At 40.8% G+C, this 13445-nt stretch overlaps 1 protein-coding gene across 1 annotated transcript in view; it reads right to left on the minus strand.

Annotated features, from left to right (window-relative positions):
• Positions 1-2041: 2041 nt before the first annotated feature.
• ZNF804B (zinc finger protein 804B) overlaps positions 2042-13445 on the minus strand; it is a 344219-nt gene continuing 332815 nt past the window's right edge. The window contains exons 3-4 of the mRNA XM_084618848.1: positions 11162-11292; positions 2042-7066 (exon numbers count right to left, since the gene is read on the minus strand). Of these exons, the coding sequence (XP_084474974.1) occupies positions 3454-7066; positions 11162-11292 (3744 nt within the window). The 3' untranslated portion in view covers positions 2042-3453. The remainder of the gene's footprint in view (positions 7067-11161; positions 11293-13445) is intronic.

Here is a 13445-nt window from a genome sequence, read left to right on the forward strand (position 1 = left end):
TGGACTACCTTTTTTTGTTTGGTCGATTTTTTTGCTATCATAAATATTTCTTAATTAGTATTGTTGCCTTTAAAAAGTGAAGACTCTGATCCTGAAAAGACTTATGCATATATGCTTAACTTTACAGAAGTGAACAGTCCCCTTGAAGTCAGTAGGAGTACTCAAGTGTGCAGAGATAAACATGTGCCTCAGTCTTTGAAGTAAGACCTTGAGGTTCATATGTAAAAATGTATGTGAATTTGCACATATACCTTTGTGCAAACAGTTACTGCAGTTGCATGCACAGTTGGGTATTTAGGCATCTATCCATTTGCAGGTACAATTGCTCAGCATACGCATGCAACTGTGGTAACTACACAGGCACACTTTTGCTCGTGAACCTTAGGCAGAGACTGATACCTGCCGATGTGCCTGCCGATGTGGAGAGGGGGGCACAGTGAGGGCAGCTGGCTTCGGCATTGTTACTGAGCATGCTCAGTCTGTGCGAGCATGCTCAGTACAAGCCACACAGCAAATCTGGGGGGCACATGACCCCTCATTCCCTCCCCCTCACGCGTTGCCGCCTCATGACATACATTTGTAAAATTTAGCCCAAGTCATTTTAATTGGCTTGAAAGGTAGTGCGTTCCTGAAGAATCCATAATCTAGTTCTCCTCCTTTTTAATTCGCAAACAGAGTTGAAATAGATACTGAGAATTAAGAATTATTAAGAGCCTGCTAATATGTATTTATACTTACATGGGCGGGGGGAGGCTGATAGACATGTTAACTTCTGCATCTTCTTGAATAAGTTTAATTCATGTTTAAAACCCTTATATATCACTGATTATTATTGGTGGTGAGGTGTTTTTATACCTTGTCTGTTTTTCACAAAAAATGATGTTCCGGTTGAAATGGGTATCATTTAAAAAAACCACAGTTGGTTTACTTTACATTTTTTTGATTGATTTTAAAGCCCTAATTCAGCCACGCACCTAAGCACACGTTTAAGCCCAGCCTTGTTAACAAAGCACTTAGCACATTTTAACTGCATAGCTACTTTACTAAAGAGAAATAGACTTAAACACAGGCATTGCTGGATCAGGGCCTAAAATGTCAACATTTGCCAATAGTAACATGTGAGATATCACACTAATTTCCAGTTTAGTGATTGTATAGTAAATGAATGTGGTTTCTCAGATATCACTGGATGTGGTCACTTAAAATGGTTGCCTTTTTAATACCTGTGCCCTGTCCTTCCCTGATAATCCATATGCCGTGAGCTCTTCCTAGACCCAGTTTGACGTCATCCCTAAATCACTCTATAATTACCATTCTTAAAGGAGTTTTATAACCAATAGCCCATCTACCTCCCTTGTTTTGGAGATTATGGAATTTTAAAAATTAAACAAAACTATTGTTGAGTCCCCCCCTCCCCCCCAGTCACTCAGACTGTCATTTCTCCCCTTCCCCTCCTCCTTTTGTCAGTGTGTTGTCTACATAAGTCCCAAACTAACTCTGAAAGAATGGAATCACTTGCATTGACATTAATGGATGCTGGATTGGCCCCTCAAATTGTAATCTCTTTGGGGCAGGAAACTTGTCTTATTAGGCTGTAAAATGCCCACTGAACTGTAGTAGCTATAGAATTAGTCCAAAAGTTTCAGATGTGTCTATTAATTTTGGGTACCCATTCAGAGTCACTAAAGACAGGTTTTCAGAGGGGATCAGCTCCCTGGCAAGTGGCTCTCAACATCTCTGAAAATCAAGCATTAGTTGGGTCAAGTTGAGCATCCAGAAATAGTGGCCACACTTGAATGTTGCGGTCTGATAACACTAGACCACTCTGGAAAAATTCATCTGAAGCTGCAGTTTTACTTGATTGTGACTAAATTATTTTCATTCCAGGTTGATTAAAACCAAGTTAAAAAATTCAGCTATAGATTTTGCTTTAAAAACTTGCTTTCTTCTAACCACAGCTACTTTCCTCTCTTTCTACAGCTAACCGAATATCATGAAAAAAAATTCCTCAAAAGTTTGCTATTATATGTATTGGGAATTAATTCTGGGAGTGTAGATTATCAACTCTGTACTAAATCCTTTCAAATTCATTATCTTTTTATCCAAATTAACAGGTGTAATCTGTCAGCTGTTTTGTTGGCCAGTGATATTGACAGGCATAGTTGTACTCTTAACTATAACCAAGAACTTCATTTAATACAGAGTATCCAGTGTTGAGTATTAGACCACCATAAAATATAATTGGTTGAGGCTCCGTTGAAGCACATAGATAACTCTAGGTATTTGAGTACTCCCACTGATGTCACTAGAATTACTAATGTGTGAAGGTTGGGCACTTGGTTCACTGCCTTGCTGAATCACAGCCTTAACTTTGAGAATTTTGGAAATTATGTTAGGAACTTCATTGCATGTTCATTGTTTACCAGTTGTTTTTTTCAGTCCAGTTTTATTTCACACTGCTGAGAGTTTTCCACTACAGTTGTCAATTCTGCTCTGCATTATACCCATGCATCACTATTCGCTTCAGTGGGGCTGTATAGGACAGAGGTAGAATCTGGCCCTTCTGGTGAAATTCTGGTTCCCTAACCAAAGACCACATACAGAGAATTATTTGCAAAAGGTAACCGTGTTGATGTTGGGCCTAGCTGAGACCAGTACAACATAATTTCCAGCAAACATTTTCTGAGAAGGGGTGCATATTTTTTTGAGAAAAGTATATATAGATTCTTTGGGCATGATTCTCTAGAGCTCTGTTTGGCAGGGGAGAAAACAAAGCATCAGGGTGTCAGGTACGGTTCCCCACATCTCAAGGCCAGCTCCAGCCCCATTGAAACTTAGAGCTACTGAGTTCTGCCAATATTCCAGAGTGAATTAGTCTCTGCAGAACTAAGTTAGCATTACTGCATCTTTCTAGTTTTAGTTTTCACTTGGTGCTTGTTTCCACTACGGGGAGATTGACACTGCTGCAATCAGTGCAGCAGGGACCGATTTAGCAGGTCTAGTGAAGACCCGCTAAATAGATGGCAGAGTGCTCTCCAGTCGACCCCAGTACTCCAGCTTTCAGAGAAAAGTAAAGGAAGTTGACCAGAGAGCATCCCTCATTGATGCAACGCAGTGAAGACACTGGGGTAAGTCGACCTAAGCTACATTGACTCCAGCTACGTTATACATGAATAACGTAGTTGGAGTAGCGTAACTTAGATCGACTTACCCTGGTAGTGAAGACAAGCCTTTGGTGGTGTGAAAACTAAATCAACATTCATATTCTGTCAGCCATAACCTTGACTTTTAAATATTGCTGATGTGCCCCTACTACTTCCCTCCGGATGTGTGATTGATTATGAAATATCAGTTTTTCTTCAGATTTTTTTTTGGAGCAAAGGAGTAATAGTTTTGCTAATTTAAATAACTAGAGACCTTGAAAATGTCTCTCAGTCCAGGTAACTGCTGGGTCTAGCTAGAGCAAGAATGGTGGTGAAGATCTTGTCCTTGGAACAATGGATGAATTAAAGGATTCAGATGGAGGGCAGCAGCTGCAGCTGCATTCAGGTGTGGAGTGAATAAAGTAGGGATAAATGCAGTATGTGGCAATGATGGGAGGGTCAGATAGGAAGGGTGGTTTGGTGTGGTGGAGACCAAATGCAGTGGGCGTCCTGTCAGTAGAGTAGGGTGGGAAGGAATGATGGTTGGAGCTAATGGGGAAAGTGATATGGGAGTGAAATATGATTCAGAGAGTGGGTGCATGTTGGTCAAGGAAAGATGGCTGCTATGGGGATGTACAGAAGTGGAGACCGCAAAGTGTTGCAGAAGGGTATGGTGGATTGAGGTGACAGAAGCATGATGCTGACTGGGAACAGAATGAACTGCTGGTGTTGCAGAGAAGGCAGATGGTCCTGTGGCAGGCAAAACTTTAAGGTGCTTTGCCAGGAGTTGTTTCTGCATATGCTGCTGGGCTTGCAGCTGAAGTAACCTGTACTTGTCTATTTCATCCGGTGAAAATGTGATAGGCTGTTGAGTTAAAGGAGGGGAGATGGATTTCCTGTACATTTCTAGCTCATTTTCTGTCTCATCACACTTATGCATAGCACTGTCACAATAAGTGTTTACATTTCCTTCCACTCGATGCAAGTTCACGCTTACATCATGTACTTCTTCTTTGGTCTCTGCTGAATTAACAACAGAATATCTATTAGAAGGAAAAGCACCAGGGAAATCATTTGGTACTGGGTCACAGCTTTGTATAGAGGGTTGTACTTCACTAATTAAGAGATTTGATTGTTCCTTTATTGCTGTGTTCCTTTTTATGCTGGGAGCCTGATAGCCTATTCCTATTTGAATTATGTCTTTAAAAAGACAATTATCATAATTAGTGCCTGTTGTACTAATAATATTATTTGTCTGTGAAGCTTCAAAATTGTCTTTCTTTGCACTGCTTTCTAACAAACTGGTTTCATCATTTCTTAAAACATTTTCACTTATATCTAGGGCTTTTTCAGGCATAAGTAACATTGCTATGTCACCTACTGATGATGAAAATTTACTAGCAAAGTGACTTTGTGAGTGATCCTCCAATTCCATTCCACAATTGTTTGAAAATCCCTCTGAACCATGTGCTTGTTCTTGGCTTTTCTTGGATTGCACTCTTTCTAAAAGTAGCCTGGCTGTCAATGACGTTCTCTCTCCCACTGTGTCTTTTGCTGAGTTTTCGGAAGAGCCAACATGAAATTTTTTTGATTGACAATTTACATTCTGCAGATCAAAATGTGTAGATTCTGTTTTTCCTGGTTCAGTGCTGTAACAGCCTTCTGTCTCTTCCTTGCTTTTATTCCAATAATATACTGTTTCTTTTGAGAAGGATCCTGAACTACTGACTGTTGATCTTCTGCAACTAGATGATCTTCCACTGCTTCTTGAATGTCTGGTGGAAGAACTTTTGGAGCGGTGGTATCTTCTATTTTTGCTGTATTTTCTGCCAGAATGTCGGTGTGTATTTCTGCTTTGCTTTGATCTGTCTCTATGGTGTAAACCTCTACGTCTTGAATGTCGTTGATATTTAATTGTATCCTTCTGTGTACAGTTTCTAGTTCTTTGACTTTTACTGTAGAAAAGGTAATCCTCATCTGCATCATCAGAAGAGGAAATAAAGTTGTGCTTTCCGTGTTTACATTTGTGCCTTTCATCTGTCTTGTTTTTTCTTTTACAACAAAAGAGCAAGTGACTTCTACTGTGATCACTTGATCTGTGACTAGAGGAGCTACTTACATAGCTAGTTGAACTGCTAATGGAAGTGTTGGAATAGCTAGAATGTCTGTCAGAAGATGACTTTTGGGAGGATGAAAATCTCCAGTATCTTGTATAAGCTCCACACCCTTCATTTTCTGAATACCTGCTTTGAGAACTTGATTTATAACTAAGGAAACTTCCAATAGAATCTTTTCCACTGTCACTTACATCACTGCTGCACCTAGGCCAGTTTTGAATGGATTTGCAGTTGTTTTGGTTTTCATGTATTTCTTCAGAATAACTTAAATCACATTTTGCAGCTTTATGCTTTTTAGTCCTAGACACACAAGGCAAAAAGGAAATGCTTTCATTTCCACCACTGTGTGTTCTTTCACAGCTATGCAAATGGTGCTTTAAAGATCTCCTAGATGTTCTGGCATGGAGACTTCTTTCTCTGGTATAATCCTTTTGTGAGACATCAAGGAAAACAGGCACTTTGGGTATGTTTTCATTCGAATAATGTGAAATGTACTTTTGACCACTTCCATTCATTTCTTTCTCTGTGTCTGAAACAGCTTTTTTCTGGGCCTTGTTATGGGTTTTGGAACCTTTTGTCTTCTTTGGTTTCAGTGACTGAGTATCTTGTTCCGTTGACATTTGCTTGTCTTCTATTAAACCTGAGGTTTCATTTTCATCTGCATTCAGATTTGTAGGGGGCTCACTACAGTTTTCTGTGTTTGTTTCACGCTCTTTACGATCTCTATGGTTTAGAGAAAGTCGAAAGTCAAAATATAATGGATTACAGCCATAGGAAATACAGGGTGCAGTTTTTGTAAACAAAAGAAGTTCTGTGGGCCACTGAAGGGCAGTGCTCCCATCTTTGCTCAGTACATGAAGAAATGGCAGTGCTTTGGGCTTCATCTCATTAACCACTGTCTCACTTGGCAGCATTTCTGTGTTTCCGTTCACAGTTCCTGAACTCTCGAAAAATGTCTCTGTCTTGACCACATTGGGATTATAATGCAGCTCACTTGCATATCCCTGCTCAGCTGGGTGTTGTGGTGGGAACGCCTTTAAGAGGTCACTTAGCATGGTATCACTGTGCTTGTAAGGGTTCTGCTGGGTACAAAGATTGCTAGTTTGGCTTGGAGGTGAAATGAGAGTTTCCAACAATTTCTCAGTCTCATTCAACTCACCTTCTTGCGAGCCAGTCAAATCCAAATTTGAAAGCTGCATTTTGGTTTTGCAGAATGAAGGATGAGTGCTGACAATTTCTTCTAATTCTTTATTGCTGTTTTTCTCATTTTCTTTTAGCGTTTTAGTTTTTGCAGCTGAATTGCTTGATGCAATGATATCCATTTGACCTTGTGGGACATTTAATCCTCTATCCACACTTGCTTTTGTATCCTCACGCAAAACTGTGCAAGACTGACCGCCATCAGGAGTTTGTTTTGTTTTATGGTTAGGTGATTCACTACCATCATACGCTTCTTCAGTGTTCTCACTGAAAACTGATGCTGATGACTCTAACTTTAAATGGGCTTTTTTAGAGAAAGAAAAAGAAACTCCTGTCCTGTGACTAATATTGGTGCCATCTGAGAATGCTTGTGAGGCTTGATTTCCAAGCGAACAGGGTCTCTCGGTATGAGATTGGTGCCTGCTTAGTGTAAGCGCCTGTTGTTTCTCTAACATGCTTCTGGAGCGACTTTGTCCTTCACACACAACCATGCTCTTGGTACCTGCTGTGATTCTGCCATTTTTATCTATGAAAATTCCTTCCTGCAGTTGTTGCTTTTCCACCACCAGTCTGGGAGCTTTAAACACTGGTCTGCTGCCTGTGATGCTATAAATAAAGAAATAAAATGAATGGATTAATTAAATAATTGAAATAAGAAATTATTAACATTCCTCATGCTCAGTCTGTTGAAGGAGAGGGTCATTAATGCTATTGAAAGTGAAAACTATTAGATTGTTTCTATATCCTATAAATACAATTCACCCCGGCCTAGGCCACCTCTAAAAAAGCAAGAAAATCTTTATTCTCAAAAAGAAAAGGAGGACTTGTGGCATCTTAGAGACTAACAAATTTATTTGAGCATAAGCTTTCATGAGCTACAGCTCACTTCATTGGATGTATGCAGTGGAAAATACAGTGGGGAGATTTATATACACAGAGAATATGAAACAATGGGTGTTACCATACACACTGTAACAAGAGTGATCAGGTAAGGTGAGCTATTACCAGCAGGAGAGCGTGGTGGGGAAAAAAACTTTTTGTAGTGATAAACAAAGTCCCCCCCCACACACATACTCTCCTGCTGGTAATAGCTCACCTTACCTGATCACTCTCGTTACAGTGTGTATGGTAACACCCATTGTTTCATGTTCTCTGTGTATATAAATCTCCCCACTGTATTTTCCACTGAATGCATCCAATGAAGTGTCTGTCCTTCTAATAAGTGACTGTCATAAATATAAAGGGAAGGGTAAACACCTTTAAATCCCTCCTGGCCAGAGGAAAAACCCTTTCACCTGTAAAGGTTTAAGAAGCTAGGATAACCTCGCTGGCACCTGACCAAAATGACCAATGGGGAGACAAGATACTTTCAAAGCTGGAGCAGGGAGAAACAAAGGTTCTCTCAGTCTGTGTGTTGCTTTTGTCGGGAGCAGAGCATGAATGCAGGTTAGAACTCCTGTAAAGGGCTAATAAGCAATCTAGTTAGATATGCGTTAGATTCTGTTTTGTTTAAATGGCTGATAAAATAAGTTGTGCTGAATGGAATGTATATTCCTGTTTTTGTGTCTTTTTTGTAACTTAAGGTTTTGCCTAGAGGGATTCTCTGTGTTTTGAATCTGATTACCCTGTAAGGTATTTACCATCCTGATTTTACAGAGGTGATTCTTTTACTTTTTCTTCAATTAAAATTCTTCTTTTAAGAACCTGATTGCTGTTCATTGTTCTTAAGATCCAAGGGTTTGGGTCTGTGTTCACCTATGTGAGGATTTTTATCAAGCCTTCTCCAGGAAAGGGGGTGTAGGGTTTGGGAGAATTTGGGGGAGGGGAAGACGCTTCCAAGTGGGCTCTTTCCCTGTTATGTATTCGTTAGACGCTTGGTGGTGGCAGCAATAAAGTCCAAGGGCAAAAGGTAAAATAGTTTGTACCTCGGGGAAGTTTTAACCTAAGCTGATAAAAATAAGCTTAGGGGGTTTTTCATGCAGGTCCCCACATTTGTACCCTAGAGTTCAGAGTGGGGAAGGAACCTTGACAGTGACCAACTGGGAACAAGAATGACTGCATTCGAGATCGGACTTATATGATTACTGGACTAATGGTCTCTTTACTTATGCTTTAAAAATGAGTTTTGCTAGACAAATATCTGTTCTTGCAATGAATACAGTGTAGCAGAACTAGTACATAATACATCCATGCCAAGCATTGTGGACAGGAAATCAGAGTTTGAGTGAAACTGGAAAATATTTTAACTCAGTACAGGGAAAAATTCTACCTGTGTCTAAAAGTATGAGGAGAGGGAGCATGTGGGGAGTCCATTTATTTGCTTTGCTTCTGACACCACTTAAAACCCACAGAGAGGTGGCTCTGCAGGCATTCAGCAGTGGGAGCCAATAAGGAACGTTCTGGGTTAGCATTAGAGGCATGTTCCAGTGCTGTGTGTGCACATGCCCCTCATTTAGCAAAGGGAGCTCCGGTGCCATCCCCATGCCATTTATTGTGTCTCATGCAAGAATAATCTCTTAGGGGGGGCAGTGAGTGGCGGTGTTCTTTTCAGGGTGCCGCTCTGGTCAGAGCAGAGGTGCCTACTAATGCTGGTGTGTCAGTATGTGTCCATGCATGTGCTAGTAGTAACTTTGAGTCAGCCAGCATTTAGACTCAGAGGGAGCTCAGCTCTTGTGGAACTTGCAATACATTACAAAGCGCTAGCTGTGGCTCTGGTGACAGCAGGACCTCTGTTGATGGCCACCCTTTCCCCAGAGCAACTGAGAGCTGGCAATACGACACCTAACATGGGGGCAGCGATGCAGCACTGTCCTACCACTCTCTGCACCCATTATTCCAGCCACTGTGGATAGAAATGGCAACTGTTTTTCTTTGCTCCCTATCAAGAGTTAGGGGAAGCAGGATCTTTCTAAAAGCCAATGTACTGGTTCCTTCCCAGCCCGGCCTTGGCCTTACCTCCCTACTTTATCAGTCTGTCTGGGAACGGCACACAATTTATCCCTCTGCCGTAGAAGGGCATAAAGAGCCTTTTCACAGATAAGTGTATTTCATTTAATTAAGTTGTATGAAAACCCAACTTTACCCGAAGTCTATTCCCCTGCAGTCATTCTTAGTAGAGCAGGTCAGGAATTTTTTTCAACAAAATGTTTTTTGACGGAAAATGCTGATTCATTGAAGCCTGATTTGCAGCAGGGTCTCGAAGCTGGGTCTCTCATATCCCACATGAATGCTCTAACCACCAGGCTGTGGCGTCAATGTCTCTCACTCTGTGTCTATGCATTGAGAGGAGGTGTCATTTCCAGCTGGAGCTCACATACACATTCTAGCTTTGACTGAGCTAGCACGTTAAAAATAGAAGTGTCGCTGCAGCGGCTCAAGCGGTGGGAAGGGCGGGCTGTCTAGCGTACTATCCCATCTGAGACACAAGGCACATACTTCAGCAACTAGACCCACCACCCCAGTGCTTAGGCCATTTTTAACTATTTTTAACACTCGAGTTTGATCAGTGGGTGTGTCTCCTCAAACTGCAAATTACAGCTTCCGCTCAATGTGTAGATGTGCCCTAAAACTCTCCTGTTGGAGCTGCTCCACTTTGTATAAGTCACTGAATATTTATGGGCCAAAGAAAGAGAGAGAGATTGATTCCATTGCCTGGATCAGAGCAGGGGCCTGAAATCCGTATCATCTATATCCGATGTGAGTGCCCTACCTACTGGAGTATTGGTTATTGTGGGCTCTTGCACTCATGTTTTTTCATGAGGAATTTCAAAAGGTCTCATTTTTGTTCTCCATCGGAAAGAAAACAGATTCTGAAACCCTGAAGTTTTTCATGAAACAGAACTCTTCTTTTTCCATCCAGCCCTAATGCATAGTGCTAAAGTGACATACCTCAACCTTTTACTCCACAAAGGTTACATTGGCCTGAAATCGTTGCATAGTACACCATGAATGTTGTTATTTCCACTGTACTGAAAGCTTGGTTTGTTGTTAACATAAGAATGACAGTTTAATTAACCCATTATGGTCATAGATTAACATGTGTTGGAGGTCTGGGAACAACCTACTCTGTTGAAGCATTTAGTGTATGTAAGTGTCATTAAACAAAAGAGAGATTTGTCAGACATAAAGGTTTATTAGTATAAACATTGTACTGTACATCTATTATTATCATCAGTTTAACTAACAGTACTGGGTAAATGTAACTGAGCTAATTGCATCTGTTTTTCACTGACACAATGATACTGTCATTTACTCTAGGGAGAAAGTTCCTGAATAGCCTAAATCTACTAAAAGTAATGAAAGAGGATTTACAGGCTAAACACAGAGACATTAAGGTCTGTTTAGCCTCTTCCTTTCACTCTCTACAAACTACTAAGAGTTATACTAATCTATTCAAGTCAATTTTAATAAGATAAAATGCTGATATTGTAAAATGATCTTCAACTCACTCAATTCAGAGGCGATTAGATTAACAAGCTGCAGGGGAGAAAACACAAAACCTTCAGATGCCAAGTAATTAATTCAAGGACTTTCAATTTTATGGTTTTCACAAAAGGAACATTTGGAGTCAGTGATAACTGAAAATGGGTTACAGTATATGTGATCTCTGTATGTTACAGAAAGCAGGACTAAAAGTTAGAGATTTCTTCTGCGAATGAGGAAAGAGAGTGTTAAAATGTAACATAAATTTCAAATACTTGCCATTCCGACTGCTTCCGTAACTCGGCAAGCTGGTGGAGCCGCTTGAGTGCTTTTTCCTGTTTCTTCTCATCTTTCCATGACTTTGAAGCCACATTTCGAGCAAATTCCCTTTGTTTTAAATCTTTCAGTCGCTGTGTGAAAGGAGTAAAAGGGAAAGGATTAAATATGTACGGAGCAAATGCATTTCTTCTTACTACATTCCTGTGCTCCTGCTGAAGGTAATGTGCAACAGGAGATAATAAAAATGAGCTTAAAATAGTGTCTTAAGTGAAGATTCAAAATACTATTTTCATATGATGTGACAAAATAACGAAACTGTTTATGGCTGGTCTCGCACAGGCTTACATTCGATGCAGATACACACATGCACATCCACTTACGGATGGTATGTGTGGATGTACATCATATATATGAACATTATGCACACACATGCATAGTCAAATCCTTGCCCAATTGAATTCAGTGGAAGTTTTGCCATTGGCTTCAAACAGATCAGGATTTCCCCCATAATATGTATAAATCTACTTGTGTGAACTCATGTGTGTTTGTATATACTATAATGTGGGGCATGGAGATATTTGTGTGGGGCTGCATACTCACATGTGAATAGGTGTGTGTGCATGCATGGGTAATATTTAAAACTCCAGTTGTAATTGAAGGGGGGAACCAGGTGGCCAAAATATTTAATCAGGTGTCTTAAATCTCTTATGATCAAATTCACAACATTTCTGTATACCTGATAGGCCTAGATTTCAGAAAACTAATGCTGAGAAATTTATAATGAAGCCATATTATATAGGGTCTTTGAATTCTTTGGTTCCCCGGTGTTAATGTTTTAATTACAAAGTTTTGCACAGGTGATACTGTAGGAAAAAAAGAAAGAAGCACTCAGCACAAGAAAATGATGACTGCGTTCTTAGGGAATCTGATGATTGTCTAGCTTAGAACTAATAAAAATCTTTAAAACTCATAGGCTGCAGTGCCCATTTATAAGTAGCTCTGATATGAAGCCAAGTAGCCCATCTAAATAATAGGTGATAAGGCCTTTGACTGATGGGTTCCATTACTGTATACACAGTATTTTACTGGTTGCCAACAACTGTCAAGTTCAACTGGCAGTGGAGTATATTTGAACCAAACGTTGGGGAGGACAGAGACTGCAAGACCACCTCCCGTGACTGACTGGAAAAAAATTCTAATACAAATTACTTTCTCCCTGGCTGCCTTCAGGAAAACATAATGGCAAGTTTCACCCTGTCTTTAAATGCCCCAATTTTCCTTCCCCACCCAGACCTCTCTCTATGTGACATCACCCCCCCCCAGTTCTTCTACTTCCCACAACTCCTCCATTGTCTCCAGCAAGCCCCCTCACTGAAGACTTCTCTACCCTCAAATCTCCATCTGCCTCTGAATCCATAACACACTTTCACTCCCCTGTCTGTCTGTTACCAGCACGTAGAGCGCCAAGGGACACAGGCCTGAGCACTGCTGCTGAAGGCAGCCTCAGACTATCTTCATCCTCCACTCTTATGATTCCCCTCCTTCTTCTCTACAGCCCACCAAAAGTTGGTGGATTACACGTTGTCATCTGCCAAGCCTGAAAGTTGGGAGGAAATGTCCTTTGTCTCTCCTTATATTTATGCCCCAGGATCAGCTGGGCTAAGGAAGAAGTGGAATGCAGTAACTGTGTAGCGGATACTTAATGACGCTATAGTCAATGGCATTAATAGATTTGAGGAATGGAGATAGGGGCTGTCACATCATGATGCTCTAAGGACAAAAGCAGAATAACTATGGAATTGATGGTGGCTGCTGACATCCCACTGCCAGGAGAGGTAACAGAGCTGGCTTACCAAGTAGTATCAGAAGCACTGGTCATGGAAGCAGGGATAGTTGTCTTCTAAACCCATTGTGCCAAATCCATCCTTGGAGGTCTTTAATTAAGTTATACCTAGAATGAATGTGGCTAACTGGGTTTCATTCAAAAGCCCTAAGTGTTCTGTGGAAAGTACTCCGAGCTATATTTGAGGGCCACCACTAGGAGTTTCAGACTTAATATTGTAGCATCAGGGTAACTGAATGGAGACTGCAACACCACATAGTCTAAAACAGAGTTTCTCAACCTTTTTGATACCAGGGCCTGGCTTGATACCTTCCTAAACTGTGTCAGGGAAAGCTCAGAGACTCGTGCCAGTGCATGGAATGGTCATTGAAAAACACTGGTCTAAAATAGCCAACACTTTAATGCAATCACAGTCCTCACACAGCAGTGTCTGCCTCCCTA

Source organism: Lepidochelys olivacea (genome assembly GCF_965140295.1).
Source record: "Lepidochelys olivacea isolate rLepOli2 genome assembly, chromosome: 2".
Classification (NCBI taxonomy): domain Eukaryota; kingdom Metazoa; phylum Chordata; order Testudines; family Cheloniidae; genus Lepidochelys; species Lepidochelys olivacea.